Raw genomic sequence first — 12,650 nt, 5'->3', positions numbered from 1 at the left:
GAGAAGCCCATGAAATCAAATTAAAGCCAAGAAAAATGGCGAATCCAGTGGTAGACTTGCGATCATCAACATCACCTCCCCAATCTGAATCACAATAACCATGAAGCAAGCCAGAGGACCCATGAGAAAGAAATAAACCATGAGAGGAAGTAGCATTGACATAACGGAGAATACGTTTGACAACAACCCAATGATAATGCATAAACTGTGAAACTTTGTTAACCGCATACGCTATATCGGGTCTAGTAAACGTCAAGTATTGTAAAGCTCCAACGGTACTCCTATAGAGAGTCTGATCATGGAATGGACGCCCACAGTTGTGGAGAGCTTGGATGAGGTTGAAGCTGGTGTGGAGACAGGACCACACGACCCCATTTTCACACGATTAAGAAGGTCGTTAACATACTTACCTTGCGACAAATGTAATCCTTCATGCGTCCAGTTGGCTTGAATGCCCAAGAAATAAGATAATTTCCCCAATTTCTAACAGCAAATTAAGTTTGCAGTTTGGCAATAAGAATTGCAATATGAGCAGAATTAGAACCCATAACCAAAATGTCATCAACATATATTAAACAAAATAGCTTGTCATCGGCGTTCGGCATATAGAACAGAGAACTATCAGTTTTGGATCCCACCAAGCCTAGAGAAAGAAGTTCATCAGCTAAACGCTTATTCCACCAAGCCACATATATTAAACACTTGAATCATATTATAGGAATATTTATTGGAAGTTACCCAATGTTAAATCCTGGAATTTGGTTGTTGCTAATTAATCATTGTATATTAATCTTGACATTAGTTGTGCTGCAATTGGCATATTGGTTTATTCCCAAAATTAATGTAGAATAACATTATGATGATACGGGCATAGGCTGTTTCACATACTTATTATGGGGGTATTATAACGAGAGATTGTTAAGCATTGATTAATAATAGAGGGATATATCATTGTTATACATAAAAACTTTAAAATAATAGTTCTGTCATTAAATAGTTTAAATCTCACATTGCTACTACATGTATCCTTATACAACTTTGGTTGTCCGCGAGCAATTTATGTTTAATTAACTCCTCCTATGAATTGATATCTAATTTCTTATAAAACCATCATACTATACTAGTTGGTCTGATGGAAATGTGAAATTTAAACATTGAATAAATCATGAATCTTTTTTGGAACGTTACCAGCGGCAGCTAGAGTTTGGACTTTATAAAGTTGAGAGAAAGGCTCTTTTGAAGGTAAAATACGCTGAAATTATTGCCTTTTTTGTACAAAGAGGGATATATTAAGTGGTTCACTGTCACTCAACCAAAGCATGTGGGGGGCCTGGGACTCAGAAAAGCTGCTGAAAAAAACCTTATCTCTCTAGCCAGTCTCTCTTGGAGACTCTTCAATAATCCTAGTTCTATATGGGCCAAAACGCTTATTAATAAATATAGCCATAAGAGAAATCCCACCTCCCGCTCTTTCATTTGGAATAACATTCTAATAGGTTGGAAAATCTGTAATTAAGGTCTTCAATGGATAATTGATCCAGGAAATATTAATTGTTGGTCCTCCGCATAAATTCCGGGTTTCCCACCCTTAAATACCATCATTCATGGGCCAATGAACCAAAATGATCACACCCTCAAAGTCAAGGATCTTTGGACGGCGTACAATTGGGACCTCTCAAAACTATCCTTTATTCTGCCCACGGAAATAAGGAACAAAATCCTCTCCATTAATCTTGACACAATCAATAACACTAGAGATATTCCCACTTGGGCCCATACATCAAACTGTATCTTTTCCACAAACTCTAGTTATAAACTAATCTCCACGCCACCTACCAATTCCTAGAAGTTCCATTGGATTTGGAAGCAAAACACACTCCATAAGATAAAATATCTCCTTTGGCAATGTTCACATAACCGGCTCCCCACCAAAAATTATCTGCATCAAATTGGCCTTAACATTAACATTACCTGCTCTATATGTAAAGGGGTTGAGGAGAATTACTCATGTTTTCTTCGAATGCCCCATAGCCATCAAATTTTGGAGCGATGTGCACCTCAACTTCCTTCCCCTTCATCAAAACTCTGAGCATTGGCTCACGAAATTAAAAGACTCTAACATTGCGTTGGATCATTGGGGTATCTCATGGGACGATTTCTTTCCATTTGCTATTTGGAATCTGTGGCTCAATAGAAATAACAACTCTTTTAATAACAAATGCAGCCAGCTACCGCTTACATAGTTATCATGCGCTGCAAAGAATTTAAGTATTGCACTAACTCCCCTAACTTCACCCCTCCAACTACTACCATCTCTATAAAATGGCTCTCGCTAACAAATTTCTCCTTAAAACTCAACATCGATGGTGCCTTCAAAGGTAAACATAAGAAAGGAGACATTGGCGGAATCTTTAGGAATAGCCATGGGAATTGGATTTTAGGTTACTACAACTCAACTATTGCCTATACACTGCTTATATGGAGCTCTTAGCGCTCAAGACTGGGCTGCAACTAGCCTATGTAAAAATATGTTTAATTTAGAGATTGAAACTGATGCTACAGATATACTTCGTCTACTTGAAGATGATAGTTGTTCAATATATTCTAACTTGATTACTGAGTGCAGGTCATTACTGAAGAAACTGGAGAATTTGTCGATCCGGCATAACTTCAGGGAGGGAAACAAAGTTGCTCACTTTTTAGCCACCCAGGGATCCAAGCAAGCAAACAATAGCCCTCTTTCTCTTTTGGAACAACCCCCGAAAGTACTTTTGAAAACAGTCCATGATGATAAGATTGACTGTACTAAATCTAGGCTTGTATCTACTACTGTATTTGCTAAGTTAGTTGAACTTAACCCTTTTGTAACTTGCAATCCTAATGTAAACAGTACAGTACCTACGAATGAGCCCAATGAGACTCTTGCTTTATGTAATAGAATTAGTTAATGAATAATAAATTCGTATTTCTACCAAAAAAAAAGGATATGTAATTCTCCCCAGAAGCTATTGTAATTGGTTTGTTTCGATTATAAAGGAAATGGGAGAGTACATATCTAAACAGAAAGTTCTATTTTTATATTTGTCTTTTCTACTTTCCTTGCCTTCACTATCTATACCCAAGTTGAATAACTTTGAATTTAAACGGAATAACGAAGAAAAATTCGTTCATTTCTCTTCCAATCATGGGATGTGACAAGGTGAGTAAAATAGTCGTACAATTGTTATGTATCTACACCCAACGTATTTGTTTGTTACCATACATCAGTCTTTGATCACATTGAGTCAACAAATCAAGACACTTGAGATATAGGATTCAGCTTCGTCACTGATACGACACCACCTTTCCTCCTTTGACCTTTCACTTCTTTTAGGTGAAACAAATATATGGGAGCTCGTACAAGCTAAACTAGGGATATACATAAAATCACCAAATTATTTTTGATTGTCCAAGATTTATTTATCAAAATGCATTTTGTTGAAAAACAAAAGATCCATTACTCCAAAAAAACCTGAATTCTGTCCCCCATTGTATCCTGAAAATCCAACAACTGTTTCCCTCCCTCTTCTAAAGTTGCATCATCCAACAGAGCCTTGATGTTTACACCTACCAATGCTGCGTAGAAAAAATACATGCTAAACTTTTCAGCAATACTTTCATAAATGATTGGCTTTCAAACAGCATTGCCAACCAATTAAACATACCTGGAACTATGTTTGTGATTCCTTCCAAAAATCCAGCCTGAGGAAATGAGATAAGTGGTCAAAATTTTAGAAAACCATTGATCTTGATGCAACAAATAATGACTATAAGCTTCCATGCTCCACAATTGATCATGTATATAGATGAACCTTAAGAAACCACATAATGCTGAGGAGAACACAAACATAAAGTTAAATAAAAAAGGTACCTCATATGTTCTCTTGTAGATACCTCCCACAAGAATGACAATATTAGTGAAACAAAGAAAAGGTTCCTAAGTTAAAGCACATGAGTTCGATCTTCTTTAGTTAAGAAATGGCTCTAGTGCACTCCTTAGGAGCTCATAACGGCTTTTGTGCAAGTGATTATAACACCCGTCTTGCCCCCCCCCCCCCCAACAACCCCAAATAATAATAATAATAATAAAGATGGTAATGATAAAACAAGTATGGATCCAACAAAATGGTTGGAGCACGGTTTGTCGCCAATATCAGTTATTCAAAACGAAGGTATCATTGTCTCTTAAAAATTAAAATCTTCATACTTGCAGTAAAACCTGGAATCCAAAACTACTTGGACATATTTACTTGCAAAAAATTCTTTTCACACCATATTTGATATCAAAGGCAAGGAGTCTTTACACATAGATTATAATGTAGATGAAATGGCATCCCTTATACTTAAAGAATTTTCTTTATTTATTGGCCTACCAAAGAGAACCACTCTAACCTGCTACAGTCATAAAGCGCGTCAAGATTCTATAGCCAAACTAATAATCCATTTTATTATTACATTTGCTGATGGAATACCCCCCCCCCCCCAAAAAAAATGAGTTCACTGCCACCCAGTCGGGTGGTTGAAGCAACTTCGGAAAAAAAAACAGATCTTACGGTTTAGCTGGTCCACAAAGCTCGAGTATAATGCTTGAATCCATGCAGCAGAACAATTTCGGTGGGCAGAATAGACATGTTAGCATTACAAGGCTTAAATCAACAAATCTTCAAAGTGATTTACCTAACTGATCTCTCTTGAAAAGTCATTGTTAAATTGTCTTATTCTTTTTCTTTTCTGGCACCTTGAGACAATATCAATTATGCTAATGCTAATGTGTGCCCTTTAGGCATGCATCATAACCGTAAATATTCTCTTAAACATTAATAGCTTTTGAGTTAACTAATTTCATATACTTAATAGCTTAAAATAAAACAAAAAAGCATATCATTCTCATTAAAAGGACAACCCGGTTCACTAAGCTCCCGCTATGCGCGGGGTCCGGGGAAGGGCCGGACCACAAAGGTCTATTGTACGCAACCTTACCCTGTATTTCTGCAAGAGACTGTTTTCACGGCTCGACCGTGACATCATGGTCACATGGCAGCAACTTTACCGGTCACGCCAAGGCTCACCTTATCATTCTCATTCTCAAAAACAATTAGCATAAGAGAATAACTTACAGGAATTCTGATATCTAGCTTTTCGGATCCATCTCTTCCAGTAATTTTTACTCTTAATTTCCGAGACCAGATCCCTGAGAAATTTCCTTTTGCACCCTCTCCAGAAAATTTGTCATATACCTCAGGAATCAGTACCTCAACAGGGTTCTGTGGTATTTGACCCCTCTGTTCTGTATCAGCTGGGATGCCAGGTTGAACACCATACTCGTTGCTTCTTGATGAGAAATCACCTGATATTTAAATGTGGAAACGAGGTAATGAATGTCTTCGGATCAGTACTAAAAGGATCTGCACAAGACCTGAATCCAAATTGACTTTTCAAATACTTAGCCTATTTGACAACTTTGCTCACCTTTCAGAGAAGGAAGTTGGCTGTTTGTTGTTGCATAACACTTCTCTTCTTCATAGTAGGTATTGAAACCTAGGATTTCTTTTAGCTCTTCAAATGAAGGCATGCTTCCAGGTGAAGGTATCCGACCTCCTTTAATGGCAGACAGTGCATCCTGAAGATGTCAGTAACTAATTAACAGAGCAACTCCTTTTTTTAAACTGTCGTGCAGCAGAAATTTTTCTAGGTCAGCTGTCATGGAGTCTATAACTCAAGCCAGTCGTTGGCAAAGGATTAATTTTTTCCACTTAAAAGCTAATTGTGCTGGGAGAAATGCAGCTATTTTTGTTTCAAGTTTTGTTTTATCGACATCCAGGAGAAATTGCAGGATGAAAAAAAAAGAATTAGAAACAATATAAAGAAAACCAATGACTTACTCAGTGAAGCCCTTCCAAGCCTCAGAAGGATATGCTTGATTTAATGGAAGAACAGCAAGCTAAATGCATCTTGTTGTCTATATAAAGAGATCTCTAGAGAAAGCCATTTCTTCGCATATTGCCTAAATACTTCTTCCGCGGTAGAGAAATCGGGAAAGGGTATTTTGATTGTTTGCTCAACACTCTAAACCACAAACTACATAAACATTTACTATAGCTTTATAGCCTCTCACTGCATAGTTCTCAATGCTTGCTCCACATTGTCCAAAAAGTGCAACTTCTCACAGTATAAGAAACTTGAGATGACTAAATCTAAATTAAAAAAAAAAAAGTGAAAAAGAAAGAAGAAAACATATTCCTCAAGTAGGGAAGCAGAAGGGGCAGTTTGGTGGTAAGTGATTTCTGTCCTCAGAAGTTATTCTCATGGGGCCACCATCATACTTGCTTTGAGGGTGGAAAAGGAAATTCTGGGTTGGTTTGATCTATAGCGCAAGTGTATTGTTTTTATGTGTATGCTCCAGGATGCACCTAACTGTAAAACCTGAATGAATAAGCAAAAATGCTGTAAGAAAAGATAATATGAAGTACAAAATCTAACCTGCATTGCACATATTGATACCCCCATCAAGGAAAGTGGATATGCCACAATTTTGTATCCAAGTTCCTCAAGTTCAATAGGAGTGAGTATTGGCGTTTTACCACCACCTTCAAGCATATTTGCCTGGATGCAATTGTATAAGCCTTATCAGAAATGTTTGAACCAAATGGATTGGAAGTTCCTCCAGTATAACAAGACTCAAAGCCCTGACCATGAAAAAGATTGATCACAACTACTTCATTCTGAGACAGGCATACGGACACCACCAAGTAGAATAGACATCTTACAGTGGAACCTTCTATATTAGAACAATATAAACATGCTACCCAATGCAAAATCTGGGAAAGAAGGCATACCATCTTCGGAACCAGCGGATAGACATCACAGAAAGCTTTCATCTCTTCTACGGAAGCAAGAGCATCAATGAACAGAACATCAGCTCCAGCATCAGCAAGAGCACGTGCCCGCCAAAGTGCTTCCTCAAAAGAGACTGCTTGACGAGAATCAGTACGTGCCACAATCACAATGTCAGATCCACTTCCCTTTCGAGCATCAACAGCCGCTTTTATTCTCATTATTGCTTCCTCTCTAGAGACGACCTTCCTGCCACGTGTATGACCGCATGCTTTGGGAGAAACCTACAGAAACAGCATCATACACGATTAGGTCCAAAAACAAGGTTGAGGTGGGAAACGGGGATTCACAAAAAGCACGAATTTACAGGCTTTCAGCTATATGCTGTAAATTTAACTTTTGACATAAGTATTAATTAAGCCAAAAATACACAAAGCAGGGAGAAAGTACAACTTTTTGGACGAATAAAAGTATTAGATAAAGCCGGGAGAAGTATAACACATGAAGTTTGAATGTTATAACTACAATCCAGTAAATTGCAATTCTGCTCATTGCTCAGAAAGTTCTGCCTAAATAAAGAAAAAGAACTAAAAATAAGTCAAACACCCCTTAAATTGAAGCCATGACAGTTAGCCATATGTGACATGACGATAAATACTACTAAAGAGATGCAGCCAGACCTCCATTTGTTGACCAAAACTGTGTTGCAAAACAAACTATTAAAGACTAAAAATCTATTGACATGTTAAGCTAAATGCTTCTCCTTAATTTGAGTCCTAAACAAGGGAAAGTGGCCATCTCTAATAGCATGTACAACAGCTAAAAGTCAACCACAGTAACATTAAGTTTGGCAAGAAGGTCGTTCTATGCTACAGTAGTTTTTGTCTATATAGGTCTTATAAATTATAATCTGTACTATGAAACCTAAAACATTTACATCCTGGAGCGCTAGCATAGATTTATAATCAAAATCCAAAATATTGCAGTTTGTGAGATGACTCATTTGAAATCTTTGGAGATAAGCCCATGAAAATCAGTATATTTAATATCTATAACCCAGTTATCTAAAGTCGATTGACTTCTTTGACTTGATTACTGGACATTTCTAAATAAGAATGTACAACTGTTATTTACATGAATGGTAAGAGAGAGAAAAAAGAAAGGAAGAGGATGAAAACTTATTCATGATACTAACTCAATAACCAAAAAGATTCAGCAAGAGGTACGGCAGAAAGAGGAAATGGCAATGGTGGAGGGTGTGAAATATATACATATCTTCTGTTGTTTGGATTGAATAAAAGATGGGGAAGGAGGAAGTTTGAACTCATTTGCTTTCTGATTCAACTAAATAAGTGTGTCCAGTAGAAGACACAATGTTCCTTGCAAAGCATACACGACAAAGGAAAATTCTGAAATTTCAGGTTCCTTTCTACTACCCCCTCTCAAATCAAAGTGTAAAGAAACAAGACCATTACGTGAAGCTAAGCATGCTGAGTCGATCTCTCTCTCTCATGGAATTCCAAAAAATTGCCTAAGCAGTAGAAATTTCTTGGAGTCAGAAGTTCAGATTTTATGGAAAAAGGAGGGAGACATGAACACGAAGTCTCTCACAAAATGGAAAATGCACATAAGAGATACAACCAAATAGACAAGCTGAAATTTAAATGGCACTTCCATTGACAACCCAGTGGAAATCAAGGACCTTGTCAATTTCTACAAGAACTTTCATGGAGAAGAGGAAAAATGGAGTCCAGCCTTCAAAAGAGACAGCATTTACAGATTAATTGAGGAGGAAAATGAACTTCTGTCAACACCATTTCAAGAGGAGGAAATAGAAAAAATCATAAAGAGTTGTGAAATGAAACAAGAATACTAAGGCAAAAAGTAGAGGATAAAAAACCTAGACCGACACAAACCTGATCTTCGAGGATTATTCCTCCAAAACCTGCTCTAATATATCCTTTCACAGTTCTCTTGACATTCATGGCGTTACCATATCCATTATCTCCATCTCCAATTACTGGTATGGACACTGCTTGTGTGATCTCTTGACCTTGAGCCACCATCTCTCCATAAGAAATTAGTCCTGTATCTGGCACTCCTAATCGTGTGGCAGATATTCCAAAACCTGACAGATGTTTTACAGATATTAGCTAAGAAAGAACATATTGTAAGTATTTTGCCAACTCACAATAAATCCATGCTTAGTTAAAGAAGAAGATTCAAACACTAATGTAGTGAATCTTCTAATACCGCACTTTAGTTAATTTCCAGTACCTACAGTCTGTAGAGACTAGACACACCTCAACGCCTCTACGAGCTGCCCCAATAGCAGAATGGTTGGAACTGAGATTCCGAGGTATTGGATGGACAAACTAGCAACACTATGAAGCCATTAACCAGGTAGTATGCATAAACCTAGCAAGAACTACAAAAGATGCTTAAAAATTCTTTTAATTCCACAATTAACTTAAGAGCAAAAAAGTCTCACTCTAGGCTTATCTCCTGATATCATATTTTACTAGCTAATTAAAAGAAAAAAACTTTTGTTTCACGACAAGATCCAGTTATATGGGCTTGGGCATTTTATTTTCGCATGAGAGAGGTAGTTTTTAGACAGAGAAGAAAGAATGGACAGTTTAGCAAGGAAGCTGCTCTTTTCACACCCTGCATCACCATAAAATTTTTTATATGAGTTGCTTGAGCATTTTTGGTATTTTTTGTCAAACTAGCCATAAGTTGCTTGAGCATTGACAAGTAGTTTGAGCTCTTCCTTACTGGAGAAACTTCCATCAAAATAAACAAATTAAAAATAAGTTCCCATATAGATAAAGAAAATATGCCACAAAATTTTTCATGAAATTCAATAGGGAGGACGAATTTTGAAGCAAGGTTCTGACTTTCCCTTGGTATTGGCTCGTCACTATCATAAGAAATTCATATCAACTCCTGAAAGATATCAGAAAATCACTCTGCAGCCAAGAGGCTAATGTCTCTATCTATTGTCTTCAATATCCCTAATAATATTTTCATAGTGGTCCGAACAAGAGAGTCATTTTAACATCAACATTTCCAGCACATACAATAGGCTGATAACATCAAATCCATTACTTTTAGGATTTCCATGCAAACGAGATCAGAAGTATCCCATCTGACACAACATGACATCTCCTCCTTTGTCATCTTCAGCTTCACATAGAACAAACCTGCAACTTTATCCTGCTTTTGTCAAGTTCAGAGATGGTGACAATCCAAATTGTCTTTTACACCTTAATATACCCAGCACTCTAAATTTAGCTGATCACACTGGTCTCGAGAATTTCCCAAGCAAATGAAACTCTCAACATCATTTCCAATAATCAAACTAATACCAATGCATGTCAAAATAATCAGAAATCCTAAATTGAAGAACTCCCTCAACAATCAATGATGCTCATTCTTCATTTTTATCAAAGTTTTCTCATCAGAATTCCCCTGATGAGAGCTCCACAAGTATAAGCTACTCCCAAGCCCGAATAAAGTTGAACCATTGCAATACGGCAACAACTAGCTTAAAAATAGTCAAATTACCATGAATCCTCTGAATTAACTAGAGATTTTTATAGCTGATACCAAATAGTTTGAGACTGGAGCGCATTCCATTAAGTGATACTCCTCAAATGAGAAATTAAATCGAGACAACCAAATAAGTAAAAACATAAAATGATTTAAACATAGTAAAACATATATTTTTTAAAAAGACATACCAGTTGTAAAGCAGAAATCAAAGCCGGCTCTCTCAACAAGCTTAGCACTGAGAGCATCAAAACAAGCAGGGCCTTGATGAATTCCCGGCGATTCTAGAAGTTTCCGGAGTGCTTTCGCTGGAGAAGTATACTCATTCGAACTAACTGAATCCGATTCCTTATCTCCATAACTAGCGGAGATTGTGTAGCAAACAGATGTTTTACTTCTGGCATTACTACTGCTACCTACTTTTTTCGGGAGTGAAGCGCCTGGCTTCGGCAGTAAAAGGAGCCGCTCGGCTACGCGCCGGTGAGCTAAGTTTGGAGCTTGGCCTGATGGAAGATTCGAGAAACTTCTGAAATCTGTGCTGGAAATTGCTGCGGATTTCATTGCTGCTGTTGAGTTTTTTCTCTGAAACTTTAGCTGTGGTTGTTGATGGAATAGAGAGCGATAGAGCATAATATAGTGAAGTTTCGTGTAGCTGTCTCTACTATACTTGGAGCACGTGTACTCGCTGCAGGCTCTATCATATTATTCTGGACTTAGCATACTTATCCGGTAACTTTAGTATAATATGTTAGAGTTCAAGCATACTTATACTTATGCTGGAACCAGTGTTTTCGTATTTTTGAAACTGAACTATTTTTGAACTACCAATCGTAAATCTAAATCTGGCTATTTTTGAATTTCTCCCTTTGTTAAGTACAGCTTGGACTGAATAGTGAATGCACTTTGTTTTTTTGTTGTTTTTTTTCTTTTGAAAAAGAAAATGAATATATTGGAAATAATGAAAATATACAATTAATTTCAGGCTATTATGAAACAATTTATATATATATATATATATATATATATATATATATATATATATATATATATATTATATTATAAATATAAAGCCCAAAGTGTAGGGTTAGATTATCAAAATGCCCAATATAATTAGATGACCATTTTATCCTTTAGTTAAACACCACATCTATAATATATTATTTGTAGCAAAAAGTAAAATTACTTTTCAATAAATAATAAGGTTGTACTACAATAAATCAGGTGAATGGGAAGAGACTTGGCGTGGAGTTTCGTGTATTACCCAAGAACTTAATGCAGTATATTCAGACAAGTTTTATTTTGTGTCTCAGGCAGCTTACACTAGTTGTATGAGGTTTCTTTTTGTATCATAATTTTGTGAAATGTATCTTATACTTCTGGGTCCACAGAAATTTAGGTCCACAAAAATCTAGGTCCATAAAAGTGTGAAACAAAAAAGTTGTCTCATACAACTAATGTCAGTTGTATGAGACACAAATTAAAATTTTCCGTATATTCAATATCTGTTGCTTTCATCTTCCAATACTTATTACAAACAAACGGTTCAAATTCTTCAGAATATTATATATCATATTCCACCATTTTCAGCTTTCCCTATTTTGTGGTCCGAATCCGATAATGTTTCCCTTTGTTTATTCAGCATGCTTTAGGTGCTCTTTGCCCTATATATATATATATTTTGTGTGTGTGAATTCTTAGTGGGTCTTTTGTGATTGATAATAATAAAATTTTACGAACTGGCATTGGGAGGTTGTCATGGTTAATGTAAATTGAGTATTTTGTTAATTGGTTTATGCAGTTAATTTTAATTTGCTACTTGGGATTCTAACGATTTCTTGAATTCTTGATTTTTTTTATCTTTTTTTGCTTATTACATCAAAATAGCTGCAATTTTGTTTAACTTACACTTAATTTATTATTTCTTTCCAGTGAGTTGGAAACTCATTTCATTGACTGACGTGTTGTTGCTAATTTAGCAATCATTCATTTAGTGATATTCATGACCATGATACAACAACAACAACGACCCAGTATAATCCCACAAGTGGGATCTGGGGAGGGTAATATGTACGCAGACCTTACCCCTACCCCGAAGGGTAGAGAGGCTGTTTCCAGGAGACCCTCGGCTCAAAAAAGCAATAGGAGATGATATATTAGTACCATAAAAATGCGTAATAAAAATAACAACAATATATAAGAGATACGAAATATGAAATACGAAA

General features: G+C 36.4%; 1 protein-coding gene across 3 annotated transcripts; it reads right to left on the bottom strand.

The window, feature by feature from the left end:
* Nucleotides 1-11,092, bottom strand: LOC104233702 (uncharacterized). Of its 3 annotated transcripts, none has more exons than XM_009787138.2 (9): nucleotides 10,620-11,092; nucleotides 8,790-9,001; nucleotides 6,876-7,157; nucleotides 6,520-6,642; nucleotides 5,509-5,659; nucleotides 5,157-5,386; nucleotides 3,705-3,741; nucleotides 3,512-3,615; nucleotides 1-84 (listed from the first exon to the last, which is right to left on the bottom strand). In XM_009787138.2, the coding sequence occupies exons 1-9, from the start codon at nucleotides 11,056-11,058 to the stop codon at nucleotides 16-18; spliced, it is 1,647 nt and encodes a 548-aa protein (XP_009785440.2). In that variant the 5' UTR covers nucleotides 11,059-11,092; the 3' UTR covers nucleotides 1-15. The 3 variants fall into 3 exon arrangements, with proteins under 3 accessions (XP_009785440.2, XP_009785441.2, XP_009785439.2); XM_009787139.2 differs by lacking the exon at nucleotides 1-84 and adding an exon at nucleotides 3,150-3,408; XM_009787137.2 differs by lacking the exon at nucleotides 1-84 and adding an exon at nucleotides 3,150-3,403.
* Nucleotides 11,093-12,650: the final 1,558 nt, after the last annotated feature.

Source organism: Nicotiana sylvestris, chromosome 5 (assembly GCF_000393655.2).
Source record: "Nicotiana sylvestris chromosome 5, ASM39365v2, whole genome shotgun sequence".
NCBI lineage: Eukaryota > Viridiplantae > Streptophyta > Magnoliopsida > Solanales > Solanaceae > Nicotiana > Nicotiana sylvestris.
The sequence above is the reverse complement of the archived record's forward strand: the minus strand, read 5'-3'. Positions and strand labels throughout refer to the sequence as shown.

What these genes read in the sequence shown, in the direction of transcription:
- LOC104233702 (XM_009787137.2), bottom strand. Translation starts at nt 11,058, where the DNA reads ATGCTCTATCGCTCTCTATTCCATCAACAACCACAGCTAAAGTTTCAG. An exon ending in ATCCGCTGGTTCCGAAGATG is followed by an intron (nt 6,643 to 6,875) that starts GTATGCCTTCTT and finishes AATTGCATCCAG; the next exon opens with GCAAATATGCTTGAAGGTGG. An exon ending in CAATGGGGGACAGAATTCAG is followed by an intron (nt 3,404 to 3,511) that starts GTTTTTTTGGAG and finishes TCCCTAGTTTAG; the next exon opens with CTTGTACGAGCTCCCATATA.